The 16352-nt window shown below is 42.7% G+C and overlaps 2 protein-coding genes across 6 annotated transcripts; one reads left to right on the forward strand and one right to left on the reverse strand.

Annotated features, from left to right (window-relative positions):
- Positions 1 to 742: 742 nt before the first annotated feature.
- Positions 743 to 6915, forward strand: LOC120641710 (nuclear pore complex protein NUP88-like). 4 transcript variants are annotated; one of them, XM_039917928.1, is made up of 10 exons: positions 743 to 1229; positions 2143 to 2294; positions 2644 to 2766; positions 2949 to 3093; positions 3612 to 3673; positions 3900 to 4113; positions 4758 to 5672; positions 5898 to 6147; positions 6257 to 6525; positions 6602 to 6798. In XM_039917928.1, exons 1-9 carry the CDS (start codon positions 804 to 806, stop codon positions 6523 to 6525), a joined length of 2556 nt encoding a protein of 851 aa, XP_039773862.1. In that variant the 5' UTR covers positions 743 to 803; the 3' UTR covers positions 6602 to 6798. The 4 variants fall into 4 exon arrangements, with proteins under 4 accessions (XP_039773862.1, XP_039773861.1, XP_039773860.1 ...); XM_039917926.1 differs by having other exon boundaries at positions 749 to 1229; positions 2626 to 2766; positions 6602 to 6915; XM_039917927.1 differs by having other exon boundaries at positions 6257 to 6798.
- A 611-nt stretch (positions 6916 to 7526) lies between these two features.
- On the reverse strand, positions 7527 to 13515 carry LOC120641709 (26S proteasome non-ATPase regulatory subunit 1 homolog A-like). Of its 2 annotated transcripts, XM_039917923.1 has the most exons (13): positions 13256 to 13515; positions 12095 to 12158; positions 11904 to 12009; positions 11701 to 11812; positions 11451 to 11619; positions 11128 to 11262; positions 10709 to 11052; positions 10482 to 10617; positions 10149 to 10397; positions 9847 to 10067; positions 9514 to 9772; positions 8599 to 9342; positions 7527 to 8268 (listed from the first exon to the last, which is right to left on the reverse strand). In XM_039917923.1, exons 1-13 carry the CDS (start codon positions 13402 to 13404, stop codon positions 7933 to 7935), a joined length of 3024 nt encoding a protein of 1007 aa, XP_039773857.1. In that variant the 5' UTR covers positions 13405 to 13515; the 3' UTR covers positions 7527 to 7932. The 2 variants fall into 2 exon arrangements, with proteins under 2 accessions (XP_039773857.1, XP_039773856.1); XM_039917922.1 differs by having other exon boundaries at positions 11451 to 11812; positions 13256 to 13496.
- Positions 13516 to 16352: the final 2837 nt, after the last annotated feature.

A 16352-nucleotide genomic window follows, 5' to 3' on the forward strand; every position in this document is an offset into this window, starting at 1 on the left:
GTGGTTTCAGCAGTTTCCCGAGGAGTGAGGTTTCAGGTTTCTTCAGTGCTCAGTGTAATGGAGACAAGGTGACCTAGCATGACACGCAATCAGAAATTCAGAATCACCGTTTGATACTGATAGAACAACGGGGACAGATGAATCACTGGCAGATCAGCACCTCGTTCGCAGCTGCATCAACTCATGAACACACATGGATTCAGACATCGCGTCCATGCCATCCACGTGTCGGAGGTACTAGTAAATGGTTTAGGCTCCATGTTTCGCTGTCCTCGGTGCTAGCTGCCATAAGGATCCTTTGAGCAATCACAAATTGTACGGAAACAAGCAGGCAAGAGAAGCCATTCAGAAATGTTCAGTAGAGCTGGTCGGCCCTACTGCCAAGAATCGGATGCATTCAAACTGCAAACTGCAAAAGCGAGCATCGAAGCATATGAACCTTTCCACAGCATCTGTTTTTGAGCAAATGCAGGTGCCCATCGTAGCGATGTCATGAAGGTGAGTGACGGAGGCGCAAATGGCCCAGGAGAGCCAGAAATGGCGCTGACAGTCGCTGCTGCTGATTTTGGAATTCCAAATTTCCAACCCTCTGCTTCCGTTTCCATTAAGTTCGCTGCCGCTCGGCGTGGCTCTATTCTCCATCTGGGCCGAGTTTCTCAATGGGCCCATTACAGAAGTTGGGCCTGTGTTATGCTGCGTGGCCTTTTTGTTCTTTTGGGGTCGGGAATCGAAACCTCGAATCGAGCCCAACGCCATTTTGCTTCCGACCGACCGTTCCTCTGCACTCGCCCTCGTCGCCGTCGATGACTCGCATCACCGCGCCGCCGCCGCCGCCCTCGCCCCCGGGGTCCCCGCCGCCCATCCGCCACTCGCCGGCGCCGGCGACCCCGCTGTCCCGCCGCCGCGGCCGCCACTCGCCGTCCCCGTCCCTGGCGCTCACCCCCTCCTCATCCGCCTCGACCTTCGCCGCCACCTCCTCGAGGCCCAAGCTGCGCCCCACGCCGAAGCGGGCCTACGCGCCGTCGCAGTGGGTGCCACTGTCCTCCCACCCCGACTTCTCCAGACGCGACGGCGGCGGTGGCGCCGCCGCGTGGGACGCCACAGCGTCGCGGCTGTACGCGTGGGACCCTTCGGCGTGCGGCGCCCACCGGATAGGCGTGCGGATTAGGGACCCGGAGGCGGAGAATGACGGGGAGGAGGTCACCGTGGAAGCCGCCGTGCATTCCGAGGTGAGGTGTTTCCCATTGTGCTCGCGCTTTTCTTCTAAGGTCATGTGAAAATGCTAGGGATCACTTGTGTTCTATCTGCAAATTCGATCGGATAGGAACGTATGTTTGAGAAATCGCTCTAGAGACGACCTCAGTATGCAATTCACTGCCAGTGAACCTTAGTACTAAATTTGCCAGTGAACCTTCTGTTGCCAAGCTGTGCAACAGTGTGCACAATTGGGATTGTTAGTGCTGCGAGTGTTAGGTTAGTGCTGCGAGTGTTAGGTAGTACTCTATGCCATACAACCGTCTGTGATTGCAAAGACTAGAAGAGGCGGGAGTTCCTTCCAATCACCGTTTGCAATATCAGTTCCAATCTCTAGTTTGAAGGGCCTTTATCCCTCTTTCCATTCTGTTGAGCCTGTTATGGAAACAGGTTATTATGAAAGCCTATTATACAAGATTGAAGCTTCTATACATGAAGACTGCAGTTGAACACCATCTTAGGTGATCATTTCTATCTTCTGGTGATTCAGCGGGAACATGGAGGCAGCTGGCCCCCCATCCCTATTATTTCTGCAAAGAAATTCTCTGATTCCTTGGTCACGAATCAGGATAGTACATTGGTGATATTCCCAGTGGGAGCGATATTTCCTCCCCGCAGAGTGATATGATTCTTTTTTGAGATGGTGGTTCTTATGTGATGTTGAGTGCCACTTTCTTTCTGCCCATCTGATTTTATTCTTTGCAGTATCACTTCATCTGACCTCAGTTTTGTGCATGAAATTATGTCATAATTGAGTGAGGGAAAAAATATGCTATGCTTGTACTCCGGGGGCAGAAATCTTTTAGAAGTTGCAACACTTATGCGTTGATTTCTTATGCGTATCATATTCCAGGTACCTCATTCTGATTTATTACTTTTGCTGTACAGATGTTGATGCCAGAGACTGATCTTGGTTATGTGGTCACTCATGTATCACTCAACACTGATGGCTCATCACTGCTTCTTGTTGGATCACATAATCTAAGTGTCCTGTATGTACATGAGAGGGTGTCTGAAGACGGTGATACAATCATATGCAGGTATATCATATATATCTGCTCCATTATGGCTTTATCACGCATTGATGACATTCACTTTTTCCTTCATTTCCTGACCCATTATTTAAGTTGCGAAACTAAAATTGCAACAAAATCAATGGGAAAACATTTTCCCGACGTTCCATTAGTCGTGCACCTGAAGATCATTTTTCTACTTGATACTGTTATAGCTAAATTATTAATTATTGGAGCAGGCGCTCCAAAAGCTTGCATTTTTGTACCCAATACACTAATGAGCTGTTTTGCTATATCTTAGTTTGTTTTGGGTGTCTTTTATACTACATCATTTTCTTTTCCTACATTTGACTTATAGATATGAAATTCACAACAGGACTGCACCAATTGCTTCCCAGATTCTACCTAGCAACAATGATGGCATAAAAGTTCTGCAGGCATCTTGGCATCCTTTTAGCAACAACCATTTTGCAGTTTTGACATCAGATGTTGTTTTCAGGTATGCTAAATGAACTTTGGTTCTATGTGTACAAACGCCATCCTATTACTGTGTAAGCTACACTCCTATGTCTTCAGTTTATTAGTCCATGTGACTGAGAAAGATGAGAAGCGTGTCTTATGCCAGTTTTCCTATATTCTTCTCTATAATCCTTTGATAGATATCAATAAATCATTCTGCAGATTATTTGATCTATCATCCGATTTAGAGCAGCCAGAGCAGGAATTTTTTTTGCAGCCAATACTACCTGGAAAATGTCAGAATGCTTCGGCAATTTGTCCAGTAGCATTCTCTTTTGGGAGTGATCATCTATGGGATAGATTTTCGGTATGTCACATAAATAAGCTTATCAAGATCTTATAAAAGTCCTCGAGGGAAAACTGAACTGTTGATATCGTCCATATTACGTACCAAGAAGAGAAAAATTCTGAATTGGTTTCTTATTCATCTGGATTATTATGGCAACTAGCAACAAAGATTGTAACAGTCATTTTCTACTTAAAGGAGATAATGTGGTCTTGTTCAAATCATCCTCAGGCAATTGACTTATATAATTATAATGTACATGATTTGTGTTAGTGACATTTTTGTACAATGATCATGGGAATAACATGCTTTTTTTTGTGTGTCCACACTATACATATAGTATTTTGCTGTGCAAACTACTCCTGCACCAAGTCATAATAAAGTTACAGAAATACATGGCATGGCTAGCATTTATCGAATTTGTTTTGAAGTTAACATTTGGACATTGCCCAAACTTTATAAATACCATTTAGTTTTGTGTTCGATGGCTTATTCTTCTGCCTGATTTCACATGCACATTAAAGCCCATCTTTATGCAGGTTTTCATCTTATTCAGTGATGGTTCAATTTTTGTGCTATGTCCTGTTGTTCCATTTGGAAGGTAATATGACTTCTTTGTGTCTAATTGTTGAACTATTATGATTTTTCTATAATGTCTGACACTGTTGAGCTACAAATTTTTATATTATTTGTATTTTGCAAATTGAAAATATGGTGCATCTGTTAGGCAATTATGTTGAAATTTAATGCATCAATACAAATACACATGTACTTTCTCTATCTGTGGGTTGATATTTACTTTTGAGATTTGCTTTTCTATGTTGCAGTGACTACAGCAAGAAATATATTCAAGAAATGTATGAAGATGTTAATGCATTTGGATTGGAATCTTCAAATCCAAATGTCGTCACTAACTCACATTTGGCCATAGCTTGGTTGGAGGCAACATTTCCTGACTTGTTACATCAATCAACAGATACCAACTTGCTGATGTCAAAAGCTCATCCATATGCGCCTGTAGATGATTCTCTAACTTTACAGGTTTGCTTCTACCTCGACTTTATGATATATTTGTCTGATATTTTTCTTACCTTTAGTTTTTTTTTTGACCTTTAGTTTTAGTTACTTATGAAATGTTGGGGCATGGGATGCTAGATTTGTACCTTGTCCTAAGTCCTATACTAATGCATCAATTTGGTCACTGTAACATCAAGTGAATACCTTTTTAAGGACAGAACAGCATATTTGCCAGTATATAAAAATCCACACTTGGGGGGGGGGGGGGGGTCACAGTGTTTATTTATGTATGAAGAAAAGGAAATGAAATATTAGAAGGTACCTTACTTTCAATATTTAAGCAGCTTCTATAATTTAATTCATTATGAGCCTTATGTTTCAAGGAACAAAAGCAGTTATCTACTAAATAACTTATCTTTTTTTTTTTAGAATCTACTAAATAACTTATCTGTGATTGCCATTTATTTATTTCAATTTTTTGAAAGGAAAGTCACCAAATATTACTGAATTGAGAAGTTACTAAATAACTTCTGCAGAACTTATCTGTGTTCCTTCATTTATTTGGCATTCCAAATTCAAATTGCTATTGTATATGCCACTATTGTTCTATGCTTTTCAATATGAGGCTCGTGAATGACCTACACTGATCCGGTTGAACACTCATGCAGGGGCCTCTTTGTAGAGTTTGTGAGGAAAACAACGAATCTGAAGGTAAGAGTAGCAATTGTGAAGGCAAAGCTGTAGGTTTTATGTACAGTTCTGCTGGCAAAGATTCAATTCTTGTGACGGCATGGGGTAGTGGACAGCTCCAGGTTGATGCTCTTGCTGATGAAATTCAACCGCAGTGGAACATTGGGATTTCTACTCGACTTAATGTTGATTCACATGGACAAATAAAGAGTGTTGCCATGTTATGTGATTCCAATTCACAAGATCCATTGGCCTTGAGATCGCATCGACCATCCAGTACAGGATCCAATTTGAAGAGCAACATAGAAGCCGTTTGGATGGGGCACTCTCCTCCTTTGCTAAGGCTCGCAATTGTGGATTTGGCGCTATCAAAAGCTCCCAGTGATAGCTCTTTGTCCTTGTTTCCGGATCCGCTTGTTCCAGAGAGATTTTATTGTGCTCATGGTGGGGGGCTTGACATGGTCACACTGCACTTCCTACCATTTTCATACCCTGAAATGGCTTCAACGCCACCCTCCGTGCATCCTATCCTCACGACAGGCAATAGTGACACAAGTTCTCCTTTCCTTTCTGGATTTGTTACCGTAGCTGATGCATATGGTCATGTACAATTAATTGGTATCACATGCCTGGGTGAGTGCTTTGTGGTGGAGATGAAGGGTTGGAAGGAACCAACACCTCTTCAGCTTGACATAGATAGCAAGAGTATTAAGGATGTGGAGCCTCCTGGAACTGGAATGATCAGCAAAGAGCTTATTGCTGGTCCAGACCCACCCATACTTCCATCTTCATCAAGCCTGAAGTCATTGACCCCTGACTCAATTGAAGGAAAATCCACGCTTCATCACTATATTAAGGTCTTCCATGAGTACTATGTGGAGTACGGACACAAGGTATGGAATTTTTACCATGATAGTAGGCAGCCATTATGATATTTGCATATTTTCAGACAATAAAACATGCTATTTGCTATTGTCGGCCATGTGTGGTGGACAACCGAAATCACTCAGTTCTGCAGATACCTGAAATTGTTAGATCCATTACATCATTACTGATTAGATAATAATAAATGAAGGGATGGGAGGAAATATGCTGATCAAGAGTTTAATGATAATTAGGTTTTCATTGAGCTCAAGGAGCATGCATACTATGTGAAGACAGAGCTTGAAGACAAACAGAAACGCTTAGAAGCAGTGAAGAAATCACTTCTATCCATAGAAACCAAAGACCAAGAAATTAACAAGAGGATAGATCGGGCCTTCAAGGTGTATGAATTGTTGGAGAAGCGGATAGATAGCTTCAAGATGCTTCCTGCTGCAAATAAGAAACCATTATCTCAGGCAGAGCAGGAGTTTAAGGCACAGCTTGGTCTGTACATGTGCTAGCTGACCTTTTTTTTTATGTGCTAGCTGACTTCACGTTCGTTTCCTGCAATTTCATATGCTAACAGAATTTTATCTGCTAAAACTTTATGCAGATAGGTTTGCAGATGTGGAGCTGGATGCTTTACGTTCTTCTATTGCTGCCCTTAGCGTGAGGATGAAGCGGTTTGCTCAACAATCTGTGGGAGGTGTAGCTGGCACAGGAGTGGTGCCGTGGCAGGCACCAAAGACGGGACGAAGTCATATTTCAGAATCCCAGATGTCACTACTGAAATCTTCACTCGAGAAGCTCTCGCTCCTTAACGAAGAGAACAATCTGAAGCTTCAGATAATTGATAATGAACTCAAGAACAAAGAGCAATAGGTGATATGTTGACTGTTGTTGTCCGAAGGCAAAAGTGCAGTTGTGCACACAAAACTAACAATCTTTTGGTTGGCAGGTCTTAGCAATACGTGAATTTCTGAATTTCATAGAGACGGCTTGCTATCAAACTTGTACGTGTTCAAGGTCTGGTGGACCTGTGACTGTGAACTCGCCTGAATGCTGCAGCAATATGTTGATGCGAAGTGTTAAGCAGCTAGCATTTAAGTGGGGTATCAGGGTGATGCAACTACCAGAAGCTTGTGTTGATAACTATACTTAACTAGCCCCCCGTAGATCTAGTTCTTGCATCCTGCGAATTGTGATCAGTGTATCTCGTACAGCATTACGGAATTGCAAACTGCCAATCAGATGTGTTTTGTGGGTCGTCCAGTGGTACAGCCGTACAGGTCTAGATGATCGGTGATTGAGGAAGGGTCTGCCTCTGCCTCTGCCGTTTGCCGAGTGCGTCGGATAGTTTCGGGTTGCCGGCTCGCTCCAGTACGGGCGCGTGTTTCGTCTTTCGCATGTTTATGTTAAGCATTTTGTGCTGCCACGGATTATGGTGTTGTAGAAGCATATCAAACACATCAGTACCTAAACCACAACAAAAAGCAACGTCTGTGCATGGAAATTTTGAGGGTGTACAAGGATGAGAGAAAATTACGCGAGTAGTTATTCACGTACAGATTTCTGTTCCTTCTCACACTAAATTTTGCATGCCCATAAATGATTCATCCTCTTCGTACTTCTGTAGTAACTTTTATACACCAGTTTACAGCTGATCTGTCCCTTTCGTGGTGTTCGTCAATTTTGGTTTTGGACGCCGGAAGATGTCTTTAAAAAAAAAACGGCCGTGCCCCTGAAGTTCCTCGGTCCGTCGAAACACCATCAGAATTTCTCATCAGTCTCACTGTTACCCCTTCCTCGTATCTTGAAAAGTACAATTTTCAGGCAAATGCCAGCCAAAAAAAAACTTTGCACGAGTACATAAACATCTTGGGTCAATTCATGTAGAAAATTCTCATGCTCTTATCTTCCCAGCGTTCAGAAATTGTGCAATATCAGCATTGCAACAGAGAATTAAACCGTGGTAGAAACGTGCTTCAGGACAAACATTTGAGCATATTACATCACAGGAAAAAGGAGAAAGCAGGAGGGAGGGTAGGGCTTGACCCAGGCCATATCCCAGATTCCCAACATCGATCCTATAACACCAATTCGAGTAAATTCTCTACTCATGATTCTACTAAGGTCTTCGAACCAACAACAAATTTTCCGCACACTACGTACTCAAAAAAAAAGAGGGGGGGGGGGGGGGGGGGGGGGGCAAGGGCAAAGGTATAGCAGCAGCAAAAGGATTTGTAACTTGAGGCCACCAACACAAACCTCTACAGACCCAGGCATCAATTACGAGGTGTACTCGAAGGGCTGAGGCGGTTGCGGCTCCTCATCGACAGCCATGGCTGATGATCCTGATCCCTGCTGGCCTGCAGCAGCTGCCGTGTTGCCAGTGGTTGCTGCGACTGTTGAGGGGGCATCAGTCAGCGCGAGGTCCTCAGCCTCGGTGGGTTGCAGGTCCCTGAGGAGGATGAATCCAGAGGGAGCAGGCTTCACCGGGACGTATCGGCTACCTTCGATGAACCTGATGAACTTCTCCTGGGCAGGAATCACACGAGCTGGGTTTGTCAGGAGCTGGAAGGTTGGCTCGGGTTCAGGGGCCTTCTTCTCTGAGGCGTTATCAACCTTGGAACAAGAAATACAGGTAAGGTGATGGTGTCTCCAATTATCCTTAAATATAGGGCTCTAAGCCAGCTTATGAAAAACAGAAAATTCATCTAGATCTGGATCACGACAAAGTAGATTTACTAAATGTCCAGACTAGTAGTTTATGAGCTTACCTCAGCTAAGCATCCGGGAACACCATTTTTTATACATGATTATTGATTACTAAAGACTCACTATGGAAAGCATCATTCCAACCTCAAAATATTGCTTAGTCTCACTCATGGATGACAACACAGAATAAAATGTTATAAACGAATACCATGAAGAAAAAAAGAAGACATTTATTACCTGCATCGCCTCAGCATCCTTCTCCTGACTTTTAGCTGTCTTGCCTGAAGAAGAACCAGAAGCCTCTTCTGTGGCCTTCTCCTGGTTAGCTTTGCTTTCTGCATCCTTCTTTGCCCTAGATTTTGCCTTGGCGTAAGTTGACAAAATAGCTGTTGGCAGCTTCACGGTTGAAGTTGTAGTCTGCTGAGTTGTTGGTTTGGGATACTCAAAAAGGGACGGTTTAGCATGTGACAAGAACTCAAACTTCGGCACTTTCAGATCAGAGTTGAGCCCAAGGAAGGCTGTTGGTGAGAAGGCCAGGCTGATGAAATATAAGAGAGGATACCAGTACCAGAACTGACTGAAAACAGCAAGACCAACCACAGCAGTGAGTTTGTCGTGCTTGTTCCTTGAGAGGAGCTTGATTGTGACATTCCTACCACCAGCATCAAGAATACCAGAAGCTAGTATGGCACCCATTTTGCTCATGGTGTCCTCATGCTTGTCAAGAATGATCTTTTCCAGTTGACGCCTGAATGCTCCAACACGAGAATCGAAGGACTCATTGGTCTGGATCATTACCATAGCCATAGCAATCAGAGCTCCCTGGCGCACGAAGTCAACAACATCTGATGTAAGAGGCTCTAGCAAGGAGATCGCATCACTTAATCCGGTTCCTGCACAAGATATCCCAACAGCTAATGCTGCACCATAACGAACATGTGGGTTGTATGATTCAGAGAGCAGGGACACAATTCTTGGAGTCTGCAGAATCACAACAGAAGGTGTAAAGCGCAAATTAAAAAAGACGTATTGATGCTTGTGAGTGAAAGTTCTTAAGTTCATGTATGATAATCCAAGGAAATATAACTGCACAAAACGCATCTAGTTAATCATAAGGTAACCAAATGCAATCTAGCAATTAATTCCACAAACCTGCTCGGGTTCATTGTATAGAACAAATCCAAGAGCCATAACTGCGGTCCTCCGAACATCATCACTGACATCCGATACAGCAAAATGCAACAGCTGGTGGATAGCTTTGTTATTTGCAGTTCCCCTGTAGGCAAGAGCCAATGCATACATACCACCATAACGTAGTATGGGATCTTGATCTCTAGTCATTTGTTCAATCAAGGTGTCTGCTTCTTCTTCCCTACCATATACTGTCAATGCAATGCCCAGAGATAAACCCCTAGAGAAAAAGAGTAGAAATGTCAGAATAGGTGCTTCTTTAGAAATACTGTGCAGCTATTGAAAAGAACTGACCTTATAATCTTTTCATGTTGGGTATCATGTGCATAAGCAAGCATTTCACTAGCCTTCTCGCTGGCAGTCCCAACCATGAGCAGGCCCATGCCAATACCAGCGGCCTCACCAGCCACAGCACTGTCTGTGTAAAGGACACTCTTTATGTCCTCATATATCTCCTCATCCGCAGTTCCCAAAGCTGCAAGCCCAAGTCCCAAACATGCACCATGTTGGATGACCTGTATGGCATTTGTTTGGAGTTAGCGAAGTATGCATGAAGTGAATAACGAGAGAAAAGAACAGGAAGAAAAAATAATCACCTCAGCACTGGTGTTGCGAAGACTTTCACGGAGGAACTGTTTGATTCCTTCACCATGATTGGCATGAATCAGACCTAACGCATAGAGGGCACCACCTTCTGAATATGGACTACCACCACCAACTGCACCACTTTGAGGTAGGTAAGGGGCCATCAAAGCCCGGCCCTGTTGAAGGTGGCCTCTATGAATGACACCTAGTCCAGCAGTTGCACTGAATTTCGCCCAATTGGTTGCTCTGCTTAACCACTCCTGCAATATAACACCAAAATGAGATAGTGCAATGGCTATAATCTCCATATGATGCAGAGACAGCAAGTAGAAGAATAGAAGTACCAGGTTCTCTCTTAGGAAGGTATCTACAGTAGTTCCTGCATGCATGATTGCATTGGCACATATAGTTGCACTGTGGCAAACACTGTTCCTCATTTCCACAGCCTGCTTTATTGTTTTCAGAATTAAAAGATCGGACCTGTTGGCAACCACATCAAATCAGTATCAGGTGGAAAAGCTGTATTCCCAAGGCCAATTGTCACCGTTTAACAAGTAATAAATAACTTTACCTATTGTGGCTATATAGAAATTGCAATGTCAGCTGAATAGAAGTCTCCCCTGATAATATTCCTTTAATTTTTGCAAGCCTGTCAGCATGTGCTATCTCATTTGGATCCACGGTGTGAGCATTTCCATTCGGGGTAGCTGTGTCATCTCTCATCTGAACATCTCCAGCTGTTTCTGTGCCTGTACCCGCACTAGCAGTTTGATCATCTTGTAAAGCTGATCCAGTGTCAGGGTTAGATGGCACAGGAATCGGCGAGGTCAGACGATTTCTCACATTCAAAAGGAAGGCCTGGTTTTCATTCTCAACAAGATCAAATGCAATTTGATATGCGAGAAGAGAATCATCCTGGACAATAATATCTCATGTAAGCAACTGCAAATGCCATCAAATAACGCAGCAGAACAAAGAGCAAAAATGTACCTTGCTTCCAGAAAGCAGCTTGTCCAATATGCTTGCTACGGTTTCTGGCTCACCCAAAAACATCAGACACTGGCAAATACTCAGATAATCTGGATTTGGCAAAGTTTGGTATATTTTAACAAGACAACGGAGAACCTGCAAAGAGAGAAAGAAATTTATACGTCAGAAATAACGACAATTCAAAAAGATCCATGCATTTGCATGGAAGAAAACTATTGAGTTGCATGCACCAACCAATTCAACCCAAGAGCATAAGCTGGTGGGAAGAGGTGGGCAATTCACTTATACTTCAACAAAAACTCAGCCTGCTAGAAATGCTTTACCTCAAAGCGATATTCACGGTGATTAACATATTGATGAGAAAGGTTGATGCAATACGATAGAGCCCCTTGAATATTATCACACCGAACAATTGCTTCCTCCAGCTTATCCAGCCTCCTGCATTCAACAGCCATACCCATGGCCTGTTGATATTTTCCATCAAGGATACACCTGAGATAATGAAATAAGATTAGGTTCATAACCCATCTGATGAACTGACAGATATAACAAAGCAATAGGATATTGTCGTACTTTTCAAGCATCCTCTCCACTATGGCCTCCAATCGAGGATCAATGTTCTCTTCCTCCTCTGTAGCTTTGGAGGCTCTGGTCTTGATACTGGCATACTCGTCTAATGCTTTGGCTGAAAGAGAAAAAATTAAAATTAAAATGATGACCAAAAGATATTACGATAACGGTATCATCATAATAGCTCAACTCAAGACCATTCTCACCTAAAAGAGCATGGGCATAATCAGAATCGTCGGAAACATCAAAAAGAGGTCCAGCACCAAGTGCATATGACAGCGAATCATTTAACTCGCCCAGGTAGTAAAATACCTAAATGATATAGAACAAACTTCAGCATTAAAATGAAGAAGAATGACATTTTCATAGAAATATAAAAAATATCGAAACATAATACCTTAGAAACGACTAGTGCTGCAAGCTGCCTCTGATCAAACTCCTCATCTTCATACAAGCTCTCACTGCAGGAAAAAAGAAACAGTTGGAAGCTAATTAGTGACATAAATTATTGGAAATACTCGGCACACTTTGTGCTTGCTCAGTCATGAACTAATCACCGAAAAATATAGGGCCAGATGGAGTTCATTGTTTCTATGTTACCACCCTAGTATCTAGAATTCTAGCTCCATAAACTAAATCCAAGTAAAATTATAGCTACACTATCAAAAGGTCAGATAACTTCCATGAAGCAAGCAACAATAGTGAAATACTCGGTGAATACAATTACAAACAGAAATTAAAGTCAGATCACATACACAAGGGCTCTCCATGTGGAACAAGCGTTTCAGAAACAAGAAATTTGTAACATAAAAGAAAACAACAACTATCACGACACATAACCACCTAGAAACGATCAGCTTATCATACTGCAACCAAATTGTGCATTTACTGAACATAACAGGGAAAGTCCCTATTGCATGACATAGATTTGATAAAGGAAAAGATAAACTTGCATTTATTTTCCAGTCATCGGTTGAAACCATGCCGATACTTCCCACCCCCAGGTTCACACGATATGTCCCTTATATTTTAAAACATAATGGAAGTCCAAAATTTTATGCTCAATCACCGCTACTCAGTTCACTCCTACTGATATCCCCTTCTCTTGAGGCAAATAGCTAAATCTACCCACCAAAACCCATACTAATCCAAGCAGGGGTAAACGACTGCAGAGCGTTGGAATATTTACTTTGGAGTACCAATTCAGCTACAAGAACCAGTATATAGGTAGGATATCACACTAACGAGCATATAAACGGGAGCTGGGCCTCTGGAATCCCCATCTAACAGATCAGAACAGACCCATGACCTACGGTTCTCTTGCACAAACGCCTGATCGAACTGAATGAATCGAGCAACAGCTACAGAATCAGGCAGCTTCCCCTCCGCAGTCCTCATCAATCAGCGAGGTAGATCGAAACACTAAGAAGTCCAGCTAAGCTGCTGCCTGCGGCGGGCGCCCGAACGAATCGCACAAACACAGCAGCTACAGCGGCGGCGAATAGGCACGCGCAGCGCAAGGGAACGGGGGGACGAGGCAGTAGCGACTGTGACTCACATGGTGGGGACGCTGGTGGAGATCTCGGGCCAGAAGAGGTGGACGACGGAGTTGAGGCTGGCGAGCGCGTGCAGCTTCAGTTCCGGCGCCGGTTCCTGCAGCATCGCGAGGAGCCCGCTGGCGGAGCTCACCGTGGCCACCGCCGCCATGGCCGCGCTGCCGTCCGTACGCCGCCGCCGCCGAGGAGGTGCGAGGGTTTGGGCGTCACGAGTTCTGATTCTGAGTCGGCTCGGCGACGACACGGGAAGGTAAAGTGAAAACAATTACAAAGCGCAAGGTGCGGTATGCAAATATAGGCCTTGTTTGGCTCCAGGACTTTTTTCAGAAGTCCCTATCACATCAAAAAGAATCTTACTATTTTATAGCATTAAATAAAATCTGTTTATAAATGTTTTTTGACAGCTGAGTGCTTTTTCGCGAGACGAATCTAATGAGCCTAATTAATTCATAATTTGCTACAGTGATGCTATAGTAACCATTCGCTAATCATAGATTAAGATATCTCATTAGATTCGTCTCGCAGTTTAGCCCTAGGGTTCTGCAGTTAGTTTTATAATTAATATTTATTTAATACTTTTAAATACTAAAAAGTCCCTAGGACTTTTTTGAAGTCCTGTTTCTAAACACCCCCATAGAGACGATACGAGGGTTGAGTTGTCAGTCAGTCAGTGTAGTCGGACTCGAGGATAAAGAAAATTCTTTCGCTACGGAAAATAAGTTCGAAATTTTCTGTATTTGTTTACTAACAACTATATATATATATCCTTCCACCGAAAAAAACTATATATATCCTGTAGAAAAACTATTCTATGTAAAAGATATTCATTACACTTCTGTAAAAGATAACAAACATAGAAAATTTTCAGGCAATTTTTCTAGTGTTCAATAAATAATCTTTCCCGTAGTCCATAAAGGATACGGGCAATACTTGTGCATCGTATTACGAGCAATTTTCTAGAAGTGGTGACTCGTAAAAAACGACTTATCAATACATGGTTTGTAATTTTGCATACCTAGAATGGGAATGTGAGGCGCGTGTCGATATTCTATCCGCTTGCTCATGCGTGATTACATCTACGTGGATATTCCTCTATTCATTGTTGTTTTGGGCAAATTAAAATTATCTTGCAATGTTTCTAAGCTCATTTGATTTATAATAATTATACTTCTCGTAAAAGTAAGGCTAATATAATTGTTAAGTAAGCTTATTCTTTTCAAAATTGACAATTTTACTACATGGTATAAATAAAATTTAAGTGTGGTTCCGTTAACGTATATGTGGATTCTTCTTTTCAAATTAATTAGTTGTCTTGATCTGCAGATAACATTCAACTTGTTAAAACTAATCACTTGACAAATTCTATATAATTGGTACAACTAACTTAAAGTGCTAATAAAATGCACCGTTTATGTTTGGTAATATTGCATTCTTACCCTTACTTTGAACCCTAATTATGATTTTACTCATACTTTTCTTTGACTTTGCATTTTTATTTCTAACAGTGTTAGTTGCATTCAGAATAAAACCCTACAAAAAATAACAAAAACCCTATAAAAAGACAAACATACCTGTTATCCTTTGTCCCTTTTCCACGGAACACATCGAGCCAAACTCTTCCACTCGTTCTCTCTCGCGCGTGATGGAGGCCGGTGGCCAAGCTGCGGGTGGCGGCGACAAGCCAGGCGGCACGGAGCATGACGACGGGCGTGTGCTTGCCGATTCTCGCTTTCCTCTTTTTTCTATTCGTCGGGATCAGGTAGAGCTTGTTCGGCAGGTTTCGCGGCGGCGGCGAGCAGCGAGGTCGCACCGGAGGAGCGCTAGGGAGTAGATAGGGAGCGGGACCTCCACTGCGGCCTTGAGCTTACTACCCATGCTACCTCCCAGCGAAAGCTTCCTTGACGGCGGTGGCCGGAGCACGGAGCATTGGAACCACCTTCTTGACAAGGCTGGACATGGCGTTGCCGGCGTGGCCCACCACGTTCTCCTTCTCCTACGGTTCAGCATGTGGTTTGAAATGTAGAAAAACAGTAGAAATCCCTCAAATAAAAAAATCGCATGTGGTTTGAACTTACTTTTGTGTGTCATGATGCTGTCAAAATTGTCAATTTTTTGTTCATATATTATTGAAATGTGCTGAAATATAATGGCAAATAAGGATATATTAACAAAGTTCTAAAAAGTCAGGGTATATTCGCAAGGGTAAAATTGTACAATTTAACACTGTTATGTGATGTTCACGGAGTAGAGGTAAAATGAGATTTCATTTCCAAACAATAGGAGTATAAATGCAAAGTGAAAGAAAGTGGAGGTAAGATTACAATTGGGGTTCAAATAGGGGTAAAAACCCAATAGCCCCTTTATGTTTTGCTTGGGATTTGTCGCATTCTCATTGCAGTTCATGTTATCTTTGCTTTTTTCACCGGTAAACAAAAAACAGAATGTATAAGGCACAAGCACAAGTGATTCGTAACTTAGTAGAAGGGCAAGCAAATCAACGAGCTGTTATTTTCAGTTTTGCAGTGTCCAGGGTTAACATCGAGACAGTCGCATTAAGAAAACGAAAACGACCTTGGTTAGCATCGGGAATTAAAGACTGCTATAAGGGCCCTTCGTAAAAAGTGCAACACGTCTGCCATGAGAACTGAGTGTCTGAGTGACGAGGGTCTTAGTGAAATTATCCATGCGATCTAAATTCTTCGCCCTCTTCTTACCCTGTTCCCCTGAGTCTTCACTGTACAGTCGCACCCCGATTTCTCCTCCGTCAATTCTGTCCGACAGCTACTTGGAGTAAGGAAAGGTAATTCCTATTAGCACAGAGTTCTCACAAAGCTTCCAATTATGGTCACGTTTGGTCAGATACCGTTAGGCAATTTCTGCTATCATGATACGCCCCTTTCTTTGCATTCTTCAAATTTGAAGCCGCCGTTTTTTTCAATGATCCCGCTGCCGCTTGGTAAGCTTGGACCCCATCATGCAGCGCCATTAGAACACGGCAACTATATCACTGATTCCTGGAAGTAAAGGTGTGTCTGTCTTAATGTCAATGGCTGCACGCCATATGTTCGTCAAAATAGCTACATGCCTATATGAGATGTT

The sequence above is a fragment of the Panicum virgatum genome, chromosome 7K (assembly GCF_016808335.1).
Source record: "Panicum virgatum strain AP13 chromosome 7K, P.virgatum_v5, whole genome shotgun sequence".
NCBI lineage: Eukaryota > Viridiplantae > Streptophyta > Magnoliopsida > Poales > Poaceae > Panicum > Panicum virgatum.